The sequence below is a fragment of the Seriola lalandi genome, unplaced genomic scaffold (genome assembly GCF_002814215.2).
Source record: "Seriola lalandi dorsalis isolate HSWRI2012SDOR001 ecotype SW California unplaced genomic scaffold, Sedor1 jcf7180002054542, whole genome shotgun sequence".
Taxonomy (NCBI): Eukaryota; Metazoa; Chordata; class Actinopteri; order Carangiformes; family Carangidae; genus Seriola; species Seriola lalandi.
The window spans coordinates 667155-686653 of NW_019525095.1; the positions used below are offsets into that span (position 1 = coordinate 667155).

The window sequence follows — 19499 nt, forward strand, 5'->3', positions numbered from 1 at the left end:
GTCCATAAAATTTGGCAACACTGGAAATTCTAAGAGCAATTTATCATCTTTCCTCCTACTAATGAGCAAACAGCAATGTTTCTCACACAGTATGAGCAAAGACACAAAATCAGACATAAGTTTGATGTTCCAGACTGGAACTAAATATGTCTTAAAGTATATATCTTTCTACAACATATGGCGACCTACAGTGTGGCGAGAAAACCTTATCTGTCTAGTTCTTGGTTGCTTTGTCACACCTCATGAAAAACATTCATGTAGTTAAACATGTATTTTTTTAAATCTAAATGGTCATAAATAGGACATCATTGAAATTCAGCGGCTGACTTACTGCAGTGAGAGATACGTTCAACTCAAAGTTACACACCAACTCAGAACAGGAAACCAAACGCAGAGACGAAAAGACACTATCAGTGCTACCACAGCCTCCTCTCTTGTTTCTGTAAGCCCCCCCTCCCCCTTCACTCAACCCTCACCCCACCACCTCCTCACCCACAGGCCTTGATTCTCACTTTTACAGAAAGTATGTGATTGAAATAGAGGCCCAATCGCAGTGATCACAGTCCAGAGGTGGGGGGTAGGGGATTGTTCTTGCATTTTTTCTTTTGTACTCTTTGCAGCAGCAGTTGTCTATCTTGTCAAAGATGCAGATCAGAGTCGTGGGGTTAAATAAAGGCTTGTGTTGGTGAGCCATGAGGTTATTTTCTCAAGCTCAGCTTCGAGCCCCTTTCAGACAGACAGGCAGACTGAAGGGGCTCCTCGTAGTTTTAAATATACCTGAGGTCACAGCTTTAATACCACATGTATGTGAATGTCGATAAGTGGAGCACAGAGCACAGCAGCTTGACAACATTTTGTCTTGATTTTGTCACACTGCTGTTCAGCCCGCTTCAGTTTATAGTGCGACTATGTAACTGTGTCGCCATTGTGACTACATGCGGTGGCTAAGTTCATAAATGCTAAGAGTAAAACGAGTAAAGAAGGTCGAAAAAGTCAGTGTACTATCTCACTAACTGCTGTGTTGCAATATGGAGCTAAAGTTTGCTAACATAAGCTAACATTAGCCTCCCTGAGCTACTGGTCATACCAGAACAAACAAGACTGTAGCAATGAAACCCCTGACTGTATTGAACTCAGCAAGGTTGCGTTTGATTGTGAATTGATTAGTTTTTTTGTTTGTAAGAGAGAGACTGTGTTATTTTTTTTTTCTTTAAAAAGTTATATAGTCTCTCTTCAAGTCAGACTATTGAAAAGTGAAACTAAGCCAGATTTTTCCTCTTGCTGATGAAAATAAAAATATTTCAAGTTCATTCAGTTGAATTTTCTGCAGCTCTAAAAACACTGTAGTACTACTTAATCATAAAAAATAATTTTATTCAATATACTTCATGCATTGAGTTCATGCCATTATAGCTTACTGTGGTTAAACTGACTTTCCCAGGTTTTACGTCCCTGTTTAGTCCTACGCACTCAGTCTGAGCACTAACCTCTGCCCCACCACTCTACAGTGGCATCGCAATGAAAACCACATCATGCTATCTCATCCCCTCACAGGTTCCTCTGGCTCCAGAACTCTAACCACAGTGCAGCAACCCCCTCACTCTCTCTTTTAAACTATCTCCGTCCCTTTTCCTTTAACTACAATCTGATTTAGTCCTTTTCCTCAGGTTCAACCGCACGCAGCCCCCCTTCCACCGGGAGTGGCCGGCCGAATCTCATCGGGCTCTCAGCTGCAGCCACCAGATAGGAACCGAGCGTGAACACAATGAATGATTTACTGGATGCTGCTGACCGCAAGACAGTTCTTCTTTCACACAGGAGGTCCACAAACGTCTTGTTATTCTCACTTAGTTTTCACTTGAAATATTCCTGTCCTTCAGCAGCAGGGGAGTTTCTGTCTGTGCTACCATAAACTGATTTGATTTATGTCATTGATTTATAGGATGATCATTCTCATTTAACTCTGACTATTGCTGTAGGCAATACTGAAACTTTTGCTCAGATTTCTTGCAAAAAAAACCTTGAAATTGGGAAAAACTGAGGAAACAATGAAAACAAACTCTCACGTAACACAAAAACAGATGCCAGGATTTATGCTATAAACACTCCACAAATCACCTCCCTCATCCATCACTGTGATCAGCAGCTCCACTTGTTTGCAACCAGCCCGTTTCTGGTTGTAAATTTCCCCCCAAAATACTGAGTATCTCTTCTGGGACGTTGGTGTGTGGATGTGAAGAAACCTAGCCAGTGCTTCCTGGTCATTGTGTCTCTGTGCATGTCTGGGGGTTAGACGGCCGTTTGAAAGGTCAGAGTTCAACGGGCATAGTCAAGCCTAAATAAGCCATCATGTGTATGTCTGTGCATTTATTTATTACCTGTGTTGGACATTTTAAAATCTCTTTTAGTTGTTTTTACTCTGTTTTCTCTGCTTGTGAAATGCGCCTCATATATTTAATTTAATCTTGTGAAAACATTTTCTTGTCTATAAATGTGACACTAGACTGACCACATATTCTTCACCATTTGTGCTCTGCATCAAGTGCCTGGTTCTTATTGCTGATTCTCTGAAATCTGTGGTTTGCCTCTTTGCTGTATTTTCACACGAAAAACATCACTCTTGTCTGTTTCTGCATGGGGTGTAATACACCAGTCACATGTTGGTTGGTTGGTCGAGAAAAATGCAGCCTTTCCCACAGGAACTTCATCTCCGTAGCATCTCTGCTGTCCCTGATACGTTGGTGTTAAAGTTAGCAGAACCCAATTTAGTTTCAGCGGAACTGATTTGCTTAGGCGAGTACTCAGTATTTTTCATGCACTTTATTTCACACAGGACAAAGATGTGTAACTTCTATATATCAGTTTTATTCTAACTATGAAAAATGGGCAGGGAGCTGCAAAAGTGTTAATGGCATACATGCATGTTGAAGATGTAATAACATCTCTTTATCTTTTAAATGAAGGGAATAAGTTGCGTTTAAAGTTGTGAATTATATTGATCTTCACAGTGTGTCTATATGCAAATGACTATAAATGCAATCAGCAGTGAGAAAAAGAGGCAGGAAAGACGAGTGTGTTACTTGTCAGCAGAGTGCATTCTTCTTATCTGTGGTGTGCCTGTGAACACATTTGTTGACGTGTGACTTTCTGCAAGTCATCTCTGGTCCACCCAGATCTCAATGTCATCTTCTTTCAATTCTATTTTGTTACTTTTACAATGAAAACTTGAGTGGGCAGCAACAAAAACAGTTGTTGATGAGCCTCCATGCTGATATTACATCAGTGTGGGGGGTGAAAAAAAAAAACCCCTCAAAAATAAGCTCAGGAAATTACAATTCAGAGGGGACAAATGTATGACCACTATTGCCCCTTCTTCTGCCAACCACACCCTCCACTCCCAGTGTGAACCCATATTAACTGCTGAAACTGTTGCAGAGCGATGACTGGACAGTTGCTTCTCTCCATTGTGAAATCAGTTCTACAGAAACAGAGCTTGAACGGCTACCGACAGAGCTGTCCACAAGAGTGACTTTGAATTTTCTTATCTAACACTGAGAACATCTGCACAGAGAGTGACAGTGGGGGATATTATCTGTCCTGCTTTAACAGAAAAGCAGAAGATGTTGGTTCCTTTTTTCAGAAGTTGTTGATAGAGCTAACAGATATTCTCACACTGAACTACTGGTTCATCGTTTGATAAAGTAGCCAAATCGTTAAAGGATTTCTTTTTTTCCATCTGCAACGACAGCTCTTCTCATTAAAATGTGGCTTATACATTCTGTGAGGTTGTTTGTCCAACACTAACAAAAACACATCACTAACATGTTTCTCAAGTCATTTTTCAAAACTTTTGAAAAACCTTTTGACTACATCCCTGTCTTCTTACATTTTGAATTTTGAGTACATCAATTTTATGCTACTTAAAAAACTGTTCAATATTTTGGGGAATATTCATATTTGCTTTCTTGATTAGAGTCAGATGATTGATGCTACTTTCATGTTTGCACTTGAAGCTTTGCACAAAGACTGGAATCGGGGAAACAACCAAAGATGACAAAATCTGTCTACCAGCTCCTCTAAAGCACATCAATTTACACATCATGTATCATGTTTGTTCAATTCATACAAAAACTGAGGCATAAAAATTACAAGTTGCGTTTTTTTCTAGGAGTCTATATGTGCACCGTTATAAAGGAAAAAGGAAAAATGTCTGTACGCTAAATATGAAGCTACAGCCAGTGGCTGGTTAGCTTAGCTTAGTCATTGAGCCCGGCCAAGAACTTTCCCTGCACATAACCTTCTGTAAAACCACAACATGTCATTTTTACAGATTTGCTTTTGGACAAGACCAGGGTAGCTGTTTCCCCCATTTCCGCTCTTTATGCTAAGCTAAGCTAACCAGCTAATGACTGTCGCTTCATATTTACAGGTACAAACATGAGAGTCGTGTTGATGTCCTCATATAACTCTCAAGCAAATTAGTGTATTTCCCAAAATTCCCCTGCTGTATTATTGTAGCGTAGCCTATATTTGGCAATTCAACAATATTCAGTAAAATGCAACAAAAATAAATATGATAAATATCAGTATTTGGTCACTGTATTAAAATAATGGAGATAAAATCATATTTTCTCCTTCACAGACATGAAATGAGCAGAAAATCAAGTTGCTTTCCCTGGAAAATGCTGTGACAGTCATGTTGCTGATAATAGGGATTCTCATCTGTGCTCCCGTGTCTGAATACATTCCTGTCCATGTCTGTGAACTCTGGGACCTGTGGAGTAATGATGACCCCTCTGCATGACAACACCAGTATGACGCTCGCTGCTCATATTAATCACAGCAGACTGTCATGGGAGGGTTAGCGGCAGCACCACTTTGGTATCTGGGAATAGGTGGATCCAGAGTTTAAGAGACAGTTACTTTTACTGTTATTGTTACTCACATCACTCTTAGTAACTGCTACTGAATGTCACATCAGATGGGTTGTGCCGACAGTGTGCGTGTCATACTGGACTATGATGGCAGCTTTCCAACTTGTGTGTATACTATGATTTTGCTATAAATAGAGATGTGTAACTGAAGGTGGAAATTATAGCTATACTATATTGTCATTGATGTATCATTACGCATTCCCACTTGTATATGCATTCAGATATATTTGACATTTGACATCTGCTGCTCAGACACATCTGCTTGTCTCTTTCTTTAGTGTTTATTCACAATTTTGTTTTCCCACAGGATCATACACACAGACTATCTGTGAAGGAACAAAACAGTTATTGGAAAAATAATCTCACCTTAAGGTCCGTTCAGTAGCTGCTCTGGAGCTGTCAATCACATCACAGTTATGCATCAGTCAAAACGGTGCCAATCTCTGCCTTTTATTAAGACTTTATAAACTTGAATTAATAGATTTATTAATGGTTTATAAACCATATAATAATGCTTTATAGACAGTTATAAGTCATTAATATGTACATTTTTGGGTTGCTAGGTTGTGGAAAATCGTGCTCCAACATGAGACTTTGCTTTTCAGCTCTTTAATTCATCAGGGAGACCCCTCCTCTCCAGTGAAATGTCGGACAACTTACCTTTTGGAAAATGGCTGCAGGACATCTGGACCATAATCCATTTATAAACAATTTATTAACATTTACAACTGCAGACTTGATGAATTGTGGAACCCAACATTTATAATTGTAGGTGACTAACTTGTGCTAATGACTCATTAACAACTGAGAAACCCATCACCTTTTATTAATGTCAAACAAAACAGCTCTTACCGTCAACATTTGCCATTTACTGTATTGTTCTTTCCACATTTGCATGATTTTAAGTTTTGCACGCACATCAACAGCTAGTCATGGTAGTAGTCAATACATATTACTGACACATGGACAAGATTTCAAAGAGTGGGTTGTGCGGTAATAATGTTAAACAAGGCATAAATGTGAGATGAGCAAAGAGCTCTTTTGTGTAGGTGGGCAGCCAGCTCACTCTCAGTTTCTGATTCAGTTGTCAAATGTTGTGACCTCTCTCTGGATTTTAAATCCACCCAAGCGTCAGAGATTTCACCATTTATACTTTCCCAGCCCAAACCATCATCATTTTCTTGAGTAGCTTGATTTCACAACATGCAAGGATGTTACATCAACACAAACGGACCTCACAGAGACAGCGTCTGAAGCAGGCTTCATTTATTCTAATTTCATTACAACTGATAAATTGTTCCTGAGTTCCTGTTTTGGCTTTTAGTTGCTGTAGTTTTAAGCTGAAAGCTAAAATTGTTTGAGTGTTGATATTGTTTTGTTTTTGTTTTGTTTTATCCATCTAAGATCCATTTGGCTCAACAGCTAATTCCTCACCACTTTACTTTCTAATCTCATGGACATCTCACTAAGCTCCTAATAAATCACAATGTACATGTATATTGAATCATATTGTCGTAACCTACATGGAAAACAAAATACTTTCCTAAATCAGTGTTGCAGAGGTTGAGTGAACCCCTGCTGTCTGTATCGCTGCTGCCCCCTGTAGGTAATGTGTGGCGCTGTCCTCCGGTGCAGCAGGGGGCGCTGCCCGCTGCTGATGGGACGTCCGGTTACCGAAGAAATTGCAACGTCAGGTCAGGAAGCTATCGCAGCTCTAAAGGCAGCTTCTTTGAGTCCCGGAGGAAGAGGAGCAAAATCTCTGCAAAATGGTGCGTAAAATATATCGATATACATCCAGCGCACACGGTGTGAGTGAGTAGAGATGTGTCCGATGGTGGAGAAGTGTTGACAGCGGTGTGAGCGGGAGATGTTTGCGGATGTTCGGTTGTACCGGGCCGGTGAGCTGTTGGGCTTCAGCGTGGCGCTTCATGGCTGATGAAACCTCAGCTGACCGCCTGCACTGCTGGAAACACACACACACACACACACACACACACACACACACACACACGAGGGGCTTTTACAGACTTATTGAAGCATATTTGCATATTGAAGCGTAATAAGAGATGGCATTTTGTGTTGCTTGTGTGGCGTTTTTCTCTCCTCGCTTCATCGCTAGCTACTAGCTAATCTCTCCACTCCTCACCCCCCCCCCTCAGGGTTTCGTCAAAGTGGTGAAGAGCAAGGCCTACTTCAAGAGATATGAAGTTAAATTCAGGAGAAGGAGAGGTAAGTGCAAACTTTAACTGCACACCAGCTTTACAACCTTCACACTGTTAAGCCAAACTCCTGTTCATTTTTTTTTTTTTTTTTAAATCAACCACTGACTTTGGTTCTTTTTAACTTGCCAGAGGGGAAAACTGACTTCTTTGCTCGTAAGCGTCTGGTTGTGCAGGACAAGAACAAGTACAACACGCCCAAGTACCGCATGATCGTCAGGTTTTCCAACAGGGACATCTGCTGCCAGGTCAGTGACTGCAGGACTCAGTTAAACTCATGGGATCACAGATTAAAAATGATTTGACTTTTAACCCCCTCTCCTCTGTCTGTCTACCTTGTCCAGATTGCTTATGCAAAAATTGAAGGGGACCAGATTGTGTGTGCTGCTTACTCTCACGAACTGCCTAAATATGGCATCTCTGTAGGCCTCACAAACTACGCTGCGGCCTACTGCACCGGGCTGCTGCTGGCTCGCCGGGTAAGAATACACATATACACACCCACACTGACACTTGCAGATGTCAGCAGAGACAGCACATGGATGTGACACTGAGATTTGTGCTGAAGTAGCAACTCCAGAGGTTAGGTCAGATTTGTAAAATCTCCGCATTTCAAGCCCAGTGAGAACGAACGTAAAACACGTCATCATGCGTCATGATGCGCCCACTACCGGAAACAGATTTGTCAAGTGTTTTCTCACATCCTCTTTTGCACCTTCCTCCTCATTTTTAGCTGCTGCATAAGTTTGGCATGGACCAGGTGTACGAGGGTCAGGTGGAGGTGACGGGAGATGAGTTCAATGTGGAGAGTGTCGACGGGCAGCCGGGTGCCTTCACCTGTTACCTGGATGCAGGCCTGGCCAGAACCACCACAGGGAACAAGGTGTTCGGAGCACTGAAGGGGGCAGTCGACGGAGGGCTGGCCATTCCTCACAGGTCAGTATGATGTGAGAATAGCACCCGCTGCTTATGCTTGTTTTTCTGCTTCTTCACTTCTTTACTATATATAGATGTGGAGCAAATGAAAACCCTTAAACACCGTTCCTACACTAATAAAACTGCATCATCACACAGAAGCACTACGACTGGTGTTTCATCACCTCACGTGGTAACAGTCAGTGCTTATTCGACAGAAGAGCAACTGGTTTGCCAACATGATCCAGTTTATGGTTACTGGTTCTTTTCTGCTTCTTGATGATGATACAAAACACGCTGAGCAAAATGTAGTTGGTCCTTCATTTGCATTAGCTGATGTTTACTGTCGTTTTCAAGACGGGGCTGAGAGAAGCAGGATGAACCGAAGCAAACAACTTTTATTGTGTTGCAGTGTAATTGATTAGAGCACTGAACAAAACCATAAATGCTGTGAGAAAAATACATTTCGTCCACTTACCTTAATGCGATCTCTGCCCTTTGTCGTTCCCTAGTCTAAAACGCTTCCCCGGTTACGACGCAGAGAGTAAAGAGTTCAACGCAGAGGTGCACCGGAAACACATCATGGGCATGAATGTGGCCGACTACATGTCTTACCTGATGGAGGAGGACGAGGATGCCTACAAGAAACAGTTCTCTCGCTTCATCAAGAACGGAGTCACGCCAGACACGGTAACATAAGAACTTCTCGCACATGAAGATAGACTCTATATGAGACTTCAACACAGCATCTGTGGCCATGGTTACAGATGCAATATTCAATCTGGTAGCCAGATTTTCTTAATCTAAATTTCCCAGTTATGTTCATATATCATTCTTAAAGGGTGGTGGTGTATGAAATGACTTGTCAGCTGATTTCCTCAGATGCATTGCTATGGGCATGTACTGTATGTTGACAAATAAGTAACAAGAAACAGCAGAACAGGATTGATAGTGAATTAGAAACGGTGACCAAAGAGCACTGACATGTTTGAATGAACTTTACCAGAACCTCATCAGATGATGTCTTACCTTTTAACTGTCAGACATCATAGCATGTGCGGTATGGTTGCAACAGTAACAGTGACATCTGGGGGAGCTGTACTGCACAGTCAACCAAAACCACACTGCAGCCCTAAAATGCTGGCAGTACCTAAATAAATGGCACCTCTGCACAGCTGCTTTTTCATCACTGCGCATTTGCATTGGCCTTAACCACAACTACAAATAAAAGACACTTTGAATGCGGTCTTCTTAAAAATAATCATTGTTTTAGATACTGCACAGATGCCAAAATCTAAACTTATATTTACTAATCCATCAGTTGTAGACTCCACTCACACCTGGCCTGTTGCTGTGTGTAGTCATAGCTGCTTTTGCTGTCAGGAAATTATCACTGTGGTCAATAGATGAATCACTGAAAGTCTGTCGTTCCGTTGTTATATTTAGTTCAGTTAGTTAAGTCAGTTATTCTCCACTGTTTTCTGCTTCTTGATGATGATACAAAACACGCTGAGCAAAATGTAGTTGGTCCTTCATTTGCATTAGCTGATGTTTACTGTCGTTTTCAAGACGGGGCTGAGAGAAGCAAGACAAATCACCATGCGTGTCGTGAAATGCCAAAACTTGGTGTATAAATATGTAAGTGTCGTTTTCTTCTTTTTTTAGGTAGAAGAAATGTACAGAAAAGCACACGCCGCCATCAGAGCGAACCCCGTACACGAACAGAAACCCAAAAAAGACGTCAAGAAGAAGAGGTGGGTTCCTACTTTCCGTATCTCAGATGCCTTTGTCTGTCTCTAAGCCAGAATTGGTGATGCTGTTTCACCCAAATTGTTATGACATAGTCCTTAAAATAATCACCTAACATTATTGGTAACTGGAGAAAAAACTGCCCTTATTTAACGCCATCTCCCTCTTTAAAGGTCGAATAATACTGGGAAGATCCCAGTGCTGAGCGGACAAACGTTTCTCTCCACAGACGTGCTGAATGTTAATGGAGCTGTTGTTGTGTTTCTTTCCGGGCAGGTGGAATCGCGCCAAGTTATCTCTGGCACAGAGGAAGGATCGCGTCGCTCAGAAAAAGGCCAGCTTCTTACGAGCACAAGAACAAGAAGCAGGGGACGGTTAGGGGCTCGCCACAGGGCCCTGCTGCAAAAACACAACACACTTCACAGACAAATAAATTTATTTCAAATTCATGCTTGTGTCTGGCTCAGTCAATACTGTGTACTTTTCTTTTTTTAAAGGAACATTGTGGCCTTGTTTGCTTGTGATTAGTTATACCCATGACAAATATTTACAGTGTTAATCTTTAATCCACAATATGAGTGAGATACTGGATTGCCATATTGTGCAATATAAATCTTGACAGACCTGACAAGTAACAGTGAAGTGGTATGTAGTTTAATTGTGCAAAATCATGCTGGTTTCTTCAATAAGTAAACTTTTTTTTTTTTACATTTTTAAAACTAACAGCAGCATTGACCACAAGCTCGACATGCTGTACAGGTCACGTCTGTCTCAAAGTGGTTTACGTTGTCAACTTGGTCACAGTTACTTCACATCGGCAATGTCTGGAAGGGTTCATGGAAAATATTCTTTTATACAGCATTCAAATGTGACGATAAAGGATCTCCACCTTCACAGGTGGATAAACATTCACAAAGTGATTTCAGCATGATCTGTGGCACTGTGACGGAGGAAATCCAAAAATAACGTGATGCAGTACGTTACAACAAACGCTCTTTTCAGTGAGAAATAGAACATTCACAAACCAAATTAAATACATTAATATTTTCTCTTCGTGTCATTGATGCAGCATTGATGATGTCACAGGTGGAAAACTCGCAGCATGGTCAAGTACACTGATGCACAGTATGAACACTGTGACGTACTGACAGACAAATACCATCACATTGTCCAATCTGAAGCGAATGAACTTCCCCGTTTCAGCAAACAGATGAGTGACAGACAAAAGGAAACGCCACCATGAATCTCCAGAAAAGCTTCAGTGCTCTTTGGCACCGAGTCATTCATAGAGAAATTATTGTTGAATTCCTCCACTAGTTTGTTTATTCTGGTTTTTCCTTCGTCACTAATCTGTCTTTGTTAAAGTTGAAGTCTGGTGATGCTCTATAATTTCCTTATTTTCAAATAATCCCCTGAAAAGACCAAAACCTACAATCTCAGTTTGCCTGTTCCTGCAGCCAAGGCTTCAACACTTTCCTGTATAAAAACAAACATCGATGAGCTGCTCTTTTGCACCTGGTGACACATTCCCAGACCGCAATGAACTGTATTTTGAATTGATCCAGATGTGTATTAATCCGCAGCTGAAAGTAGTCCCCTAACAAATGCACAAATTCGTTGTTTGAGTAACCGTTGCTAAAAAATTACAGCTGTTTGACGACATTCTTTAACCTTTTTTTTTCTTTTCTTTTCTTTTTTAAAATTGAAGTATGATTTTAAAGTAAAAAAGATAAAATATATCTTCAGCAGGCAGCGCTGATGGGCTTGGGGCTGAGTGCTGGCGAAGTAAAATATGAAATACTAACATACTGTTGGTTTTCGCCTTTTCATTTGATTTGTTACAAATAACAAATGTAGAATATCGGTAACCTTAGCAACCTTAACATAAAAATTAAGGAGCATATCTAATCATAGTGCAATTTCAATACACTTCAAACTGGAGCCTCTGTACAACAGTCACTCTATCCTTGTTTTCCTCAACAAACTGTTCTTTGATGAACTGTGTTAGTCCACACACACATCAGCATGATTTTGTGGCAAAAACATCAATTTAGTCTCTCGGCTCTTGAGACTAAAAACAGTAAAACATTCCACGGTAGAGAACAATACAATACGATAAAATGTGGCTGTGTGAATTGTTTTAAGTGTGACTGATGGCAACATGCAATCATTCAGTATATATATATATTTTTAGTGTTGTTTTTAAACATACTCTGACTGTGTTCCGGGCCCCAGACTGGGATGGAGGAGGTAGTCTCCATCAGTCGGTTCATTCATTAGTGTTAAGAGTTGATAAAAATGACTTTGAATGAATTTGCTACTTCTAAATCACAGCATCGTTAATACTCAGCTCCACGTGAGAGTGACTGGCATCATTTCAGAGGAATTTTCTTCTCCTTGTCACGAGTCCTTTGTGTGTGAGATCTGTTTCCACAGCAGAGCTTTCAGGTTGTTGAGGATAAGTGAGTGCTCCATGTTCATCTGTCCAGCATTGCCCTTGAGAGCCATACATAAGTACAACTGTCTCTCCAGTTCCTCCCTCATCACTGACGGCGCCCCGCGCAGGAGGTAGTCCTTCAGTGCGCCGCATGCCTTCGCCAAGTTTGGCTGGAGCGGCTCCTCCCTGCACCGTTTCTCTGACATGTCGCATGACGTCCGGCAGTCCACCCCGTACACGCAGTCAGCGTCTGTCTCACACTTCAGTACTCGCATGGTGCGTCTGAACTCGTCTTCAGGAACAACTGCTCCGGCGTTGGTAAGACGCAGCTCGTGGCGGTCAGTGTAACCGAAGTGTGTTGCGGTGAGGTCGCAGATGAGAAAGCTGCCGTAGGTGCCGTGGAAGATGTCCTCCACCAGCTCCAGCAGACCCATGGAGATCTTGGCTTTGCGAGGCCAAGATGGGGTGAACCACTGATCAATAGTGCGCTGCACACTGCTCGGCACCCAGGACACCAGCGGCCAGGGTAGAGACAAACCGTACAGGGGCCCGTAGGGGACTCGCTCCGTCATGTAAAGGTCCCCGCAGTAGCCGAGGAGGCGAGGGGTGTGTCCACGATCCTGGAGCAGCAGGCCCAGCAGCACCTCAAAGAACAAACCCGAGATCCGTTAATCTGTGTTATATCTGCACGTTTCCCCAATGAGCGAAAACACATCATACACCAACAACAACAACAACAACAAGCATGTTATTTTTTCTAAGTCACTGGCCTGATATTATACCTCGTCCATCTGCAGGAGGGCCCACGTGGAGCGCGCTTCTGGCAGTGACACCCGTCCATCTCTGTTGCCATCGGCGACAGACAAGATCTGGCTGACGAGGCTGGCGAGGTTGGCCTGCTCTCCAAGCTTGGACTGCGAGATGGAGAAAGACAAGAGACTTAAAAGTTTGTTGTTTCAAGTTTCAGATCTGGTTCTATATAAACCTTTGAGACCCACGTCCACAGTCTCTTACCTTGAGGTGATTAAAGACCATTTCTCTGAACTTCTCCACTGATGTGCCTCTGGTGGGCTTGTCGAACACAGCTGCCTCTCTCCGAGGCTCCGGCTCCTCCCCCAGCTCGTAGTGCACAATCTCCCCCAATTTACAACGGATGATCCCATCGTGGTCTCCCCAGCTTCCTGTGTAAACCTGATCAACAGCGGAGAGCCAAGGAAACGCTTAACATGCTGAACATAATGAAGATAATGAATAATCAGATTAGAGCCACTCGGCCATGCCTTAATCGTTGGTCAGGGTCATTGTTACACATGTAACAACTTTAATACCACATTATCCTTTACAGAAGACTAAAGGTTTTACAGAAAGTACAATTTCCTACCTGGTTGTTTGGCAGTACTGACAGACACCTGCTCATATAGAGAGTCTCTTTGTCACACAGACTGCTGCAGGCGGAGCCATCGATGATTCCCCTCCTGTATTTATCACACTTGGAGAAAGAGAAAACGCAGATAAGTGTTTGTAATTCTATTATCAAGTATATTCACATCACGTTTTAATTGCCACATAGACATCAGATCACCTCAAACCAAAACCACTTCAAAATTCCTGAGGTTGCCTTGATCGTGTAACAACCTGTAGCCCACGTAGCACCCTTTGAATGATTGCCGTATTCAGAGTAACAAGGTCTGAACAAACGAAGAGATGAGAGAGAATCGTGCCAATACTCACGATGGCGTTCTTGCACTCGTGTCCTCTGCACAGCTCTGTGTAGGCGGAGTACTGCACATAGAGCACCCAGCTCCCCACCAGCACAGTCAGCCATGTAAGGAACAGGTACTTCACCCGGACAAAGGAGATCCGAGCCTGCAGAGAGCGAGCAGAGACAGAGACACAAAAGTTTGTTCACCCTCTCTGTATCCAGACTACATATACCGCCTGTATTAACACAGAATACAGACACAGTGCACCGAAAGAGTCGCGATCCAAGCTATTCTAATTAAGCCTGCTCACATAATAGGTTGCCACGGTGACCTATTATGTTATGGGGTGTCCCATAACAAGGTACTGGTTGGCTGATTAGTCGCTATGTGCAACAATAGCTCATTAAGCTGGAAAATGTTTTTGGAGGTGCAGCATGACAGGCCATTCTGTTTATGGCTTGTGTGTCACAGGATGCACATGTCACGTCTCAAAATGTCCCTTTGGACACAAATCCTGTTGTTTCTAGGATATTGTGCAAGTTAATGCAGTCAGTGCCTTATTTTCCACACGGATAAAACACAGAAATGTGGTGATACAGATACACAATTCTTCGCTCGTTCAAGAAACAAAACGTTGTAAAGGTGACATTACAAATCCTGAGAACTGTACACAATCTAAAGGCAAAACAACACGGCAGAAAAGAACAACACAGGATACAGTGCACAGGGGGTTTACTGTACTAGAGCTCCAACTAATGATTAATAATAATAAATCATAATATCTAATATCTAATTTATCTGTACACTACATTTACTCTAAATTGCTTTTGAACAACAGATGAAGATTTCACTTCCATTGATGATATAATACAGAAAAGCAAGTGCCTCTGAATAGAGCAAATGTTTGCTGTTATCAGAACCGGAATCAATTGGAAAGTGATGAGAAAAGACTAATCAGTTGTTAAATCAATCATTTCAGCTGCACATACAATCAGTAATTATCAAAATACAATCAAATGTCAACAGCCATGCTAACAGCTCTGTGTGGCTGTACTTCAGCACAGTGTTATTTTGAGCTAAATGCTATTGTCAGCATGCTAACATGACAACAATGCTAACTAGCAGGCGTAATATTCATAGTGTGTTATCCTGTGAACATTTGCGAATTGGTCTTAACATAAAGTGAATCTGAGGTTGATAAAAATGTCATTATTATTGGAGAGAATGAGGCACTAAAGCAAAGTACTGAGCTGAACATTTGACCTGATGGTGGCATTACAGACACAGGGGAGTCTCTCGTCTCTAGGATTCATCGTCTGGGGAACATGAATGTCAGTACAACACTTCATTGTAATCATTGAGATATTTCCACCTGGGCCAAAGTGGTGAATCAATCACCTGACAGATGTTGTATGGCTGAAAACCAACCATCAGAAGCTACCACTGTGTCCACTGTGTTATCTTAAGACTGCTTCTGACCAACAGCTGAAGATTTAACTCCCAACAAATGTGTCTATTTTTAGAATAGATATTCAGTTAGTTGACAAATCAGCTACAAAAATGATCATTTCAGCAGTACATAAATTAGGTGCCTACTGCAATGCAATCCAGTAAAAAAAAATAATGAAGTAAGTTGCTGGAAGGGGAAGTGGAGCAGTGAAATGGAATTTAGGTCAAACTTGCTGTTTTAGCCCCAGTATGTGACTTAACGTACTAAAGCAAAACTGCAATTAGTTTTTTCTTCAGGGACTGTAACGGCACTTGGGAGGATCAAGTGATTTTGACTCTCACTCTGATCACATGGCAGGAACAGCTAATGTTGTGTGTATTTTGGCAGCGTGCTGTGCTTCTCCGTTCGGCTTCAGCATGGTTTCCAAATCCCAACAAAAATATGCACCCAGCGAGGTAGGGACCAAGTCAAAAGCCTTTTTATGTTTGATGTGCTGTAATTACTGTAAACAGGAATGAAGATCCGTCTGTTTTGAGTCCATACAAGCTGCAGCAGAACACACACAGATGGTTGATTTACGGTCATTAATTCAGATTCTTTATACATTTTTGGGGCATATGACTTGTTTGTGGGTTTTGAACATAATAAACAAAACGCTAATGAGGTCCAGGGCTTTTTCCTAGAGTTTGTTCACATGAAATATGTAAAACATCCCCACTGTGAACTACGGACTTCACAGAAAAGCAAAGGCTGTATACACGAGAACCATAATTTTCCTGCCTCCCATTCATCTTGGTGCATTTCACCAAAATGTCTCTTGGCAGAAGGAGGCTGTCAGAGCTTTAACAGCGGCTTAGAGCTGGAGAGATTTCTCCCTCTGCAGAGCTGCCTTGTTTTTAAACGCTGTGTCCCGAAGAGATGAACAAACAGATAGTGGGGCCTCCAGGGAGGGAACAGGAGGTATCAAGGGAGTATAAAGCAACCACAGTCGACTATCAGATCTGACTCCTTTGGCTTGTACAAAGGTGTGTGGAAACGCGCACAGACAAAACGGTGAAATAAAAAGTTGTTTGTTAACAGGCGGGTGACACTGAGTCATGTGTGCACGTCGCCTGTCTGATGGTGTGTCTCAGCGTGTCTCTGTGAACACATGATAAGCCTGCAATGTAAAGAAGTGAAACCTGAGTCTAATCGTTCATTTACTCCATGTGGCCCTTCACAGTGTCTCCACTTCCTTGGAACCTATTATGTAGTGATTGTCTCAGCTAAGATTACATTTGGTAAACTTAATTGATCCCATGTAAGAATCCAAGTGCCTAAAAAATACAACCATTTGATGTAAATGTAGGAAATGCAAAGTGTGTACTGTAAAACTGTTTCACAACTGTATTATGACCCACGACATGAGAGTTAAGATAAGCAAAAAAAAACAAAACTGAAATACATAATAAACGTATACTTAAATGTGAGTAAAGTACAGTAAAATAAAAAATATTGTAACTAAACGAGAAAGGCATACAATGTCATTAAAACGTCAAGTGGTATGACACAGTTGAGGTGGTAGCAGATTGAGCAAGATGCTGATGTTAAATTGATGACAATAGGAGCTGTGCTGAGTTGTGCAGGAAGGAAAACTTTTACAGCTGGATGAAATATGCAAAGTTACAGTGCAAACTACAGGGTTACCAAGCTGTCAACAATAAGATTCAGTTACCCGGCATTAACCCTCATCGAGTATCAACTGTCGTAAGGTACAGTCGCTGCAGCGGACACAAAAGACCTGCACTATCACATCTGCACATACTGTGGGTGGAACAACTTGTCACTAGGAGCTGCACACACAGTTTCAGGTAGCAACTGGAGGGCGTTTGGTTGGTAGTTTTGTCCGTCGTCCTGTTCTCGTCCACCTCCTCCCCGGAGTCCACAGAGCTCCTCGGGACAGAGCTGGCTTCTTCAGTTTGTGTCTCCCTGTCTGCAGCGGAGATGTTACTGAACCAACAAACTGCACAGGAGATGGTTGATACCATCTCAGGCTGAAAAAATTGTCTTGACACCAATCCTCCCCATAACAGGGCAACGGTTATAGTACATAAGAACTGCAATGCTGCTTTCAAAGACCCAACAGGAAAGACTGAAATCCAGGAAATACAAAACTGGCTTTCATGCTGCTTTTTAAACTCCTGACCTTAGAATTTCAAAAGCCATTTGTTCTACTTGAGTCCGGAAGATGATCAGAGGTTACGCGACTTGTACGTGCCCTTTATAACCCTGTAATTCTTCTACTAGGAACGACCCTGTGGATCTTTGTACAAACAACGCACCATGTCCTGTAACATACCTACACACCCCACCATCCCAACACATTCTGGTGTGCTGCTACAAACCAGCTGGCTCCCTAACAAGACTTCTTTTTACATTTGTTACCAGCCAGAGTTTGCATTGTGCATTGTGTAGGTGTGATGACCTAAAAATAAAAAGGTAACAACTGCTTTGAAAACACAGTCAGCTACAAAAAGCACAAAAATGTACTTAGCCTAATTTGTCTCTCCTTTTACCCACAGACTGCCAAAATAGGAACAGAAGCAACCCTGACAAGTGACTCAAAGCTTTACACAACGCAGTGTTGTCTGAATGTGAGTGTGTGTGTGTCTAGGTATGTGTGATAGGAAGTATCTTATTTTAGTACAGGATGAAATACAGCCTAATCATGACTGATCTTGTTGATTTAACCAGCCTATGAGACCACAGGAAAGTGTATGCAGGTGTTGGCTGAGGCCAGATGAAATCAGCTCTGCAGACATGTCTCACCTTTCAGAGGATTTCAGCCACCAGTAGTCCATGTTCAAAGTTGTGATAAACTGACTGTAAAAATCTGGTAATGAAACACTCGTCTCTAGAGCAGATGCAAGCATGCATTCTCTTCCTCTTGCATAAACCCCTGGCTGCACTGTACTTGCTGGCAGCGGGCCACTGGTACCCAAATCAGAAGGTTCAACTCTTATCATCCAAACCAAAGGATTACTGAAACAACTGTGGGCTGAGAGTGAAAGTCTTGGCAGCTGCTCAGTAATGTGAGGAGGAGATAACTTCAAATGAAGTGATATGAAATGAGAGATTCCTCTCTGGCCTGTGTTATAAGTCCTGGCATCATTTACCACAATTCCCCAGTATACACACACTCATTGGTAGGCCTGAACTCTGCTCTGTAGAAATTATGGTGGTTCAGCAGGAAAACTGTCAATATAATATTTTATTAACAGTGACATTCCTCAGGTGTTTTGCAACAGCCCACAATTCCCATCTGAGCAGCCAGAGGTTGGAGATATTTACTGCAAGCTGTCAGTCTAACGTGACACTACGACGACCTCATTACACACAGGCTCACAATCACAACCCGCAGAATATAAACGATAATCCGTTTACAGAGCAATTATCGACCGGTGATATTACCTGGAAATAGAAAGACTTTTTCACCCAGGCCCGTGGAAACAGACCCTTCGCCATCACAAAAATAGATCATCTCAATACGTGGACCTGGCTGTGGGAGATCATCCAAAATACATGGGAGAAAGCGCCTTCCACGCAAAACCAAAACCACTCGTCTGGTTCACGGAGCGGGCAGAAATGACTGCATATCAGCCGGTTTCAGCCCCAGAATGATCCACGACCCCGGACTGTCGGGTTGTCTTGTCCGTGTGAACGCTTTGATATTCTACTTTGCCTGCGCCTCTGCTGTTTGCAGCAGCTGCTGATTTTCAAGCAAAGCAACATACCTCACGCTGAAAAAAAAAAACGTAGGTTCAGAGCGCAGGCGCGACTTCCTCTGCCTATAATACGTTTTAAAGTTTTCTGGTCGTCAACCAAAATGACGAAAATGTGTGTCAAAGTGCGACCATTGGTGCAGCATAGCCTTTGCTGGTATCATTGAATCACTATCTGAGTGGTTGCTAAACTCTGAAGATGTGACCGGGTCATGCTACCAAGCGTGAGTGCACACTTCCGCTATGTCTTTCGCAATAAAATCCCTGATAATTTAGCGCCAAACACAACTTCCGGTCATCGTATGCAAAATAAAAAATAACCTGTCAATAC

At 42.2% G+C, this 19499-nt stretch overlaps 2 protein-coding genes and 1 long non-coding RNA gene across 3 annotated transcripts; 2 read left to right on the forward strand and 1 right to left on the reverse strand.

The window, feature by feature from the left end:
- The first annotated feature begins 6561 nt into the window (after positions 1-6561).
- Positions 6562-10266, forward strand: rpl5a (ribosomal protein L5a). Its single transcript, XM_023414777.2, has 8 exons — positions 6562-6703; positions 7094-7163; positions 7286-7401; positions 7498-7632; positions 7887-8089; positions 8581-8758; positions 9734-9822; positions 10094-10266. Exons 1-8 carry the CDS (start codon positions 6701-6703, stop codon positions 10194-10196), a joined length of 897 nt encoding a protein of 298 aa, XP_023270545.1. The 5' UTR covers positions 6562-6700; the 3' UTR covers positions 10197-10266.
- Positions 10236-19346, reverse strand: dipk1aa (divergent protein kinase domain 1Aa). The gene is made up of 6 exons (XM_023414776.2): positions 18858-19346; positions 13986-14120; positions 13636-13743; positions 13269-13445; positions 13037-13168; positions 10236-12898 (listed from the first exon to the last, which is right to left on the reverse strand). The coding sequence occupies exons 1-6, from the start codon at positions 18909-18911 to the stop codon at positions 12218-12220; spliced, it is 1287 nt and encodes a 428-aa protein (XP_023270544.1). The 5' UTR covers positions 18912-19346; the 3' UTR covers positions 10236-12217.
- Positions 15730-18103, forward strand: LOC147818650 (uncharacterized). Its single transcript, XR_015437783.1, has 3 exons — positions 15730-15862; positions 17694-17885; positions 17969-18103. It is a non-coding gene; the product is annotated as an uncharacterized LOC147818650 (long non-coding RNA).
- Positions 19347-19499: the final 153 nt, after the last annotated feature.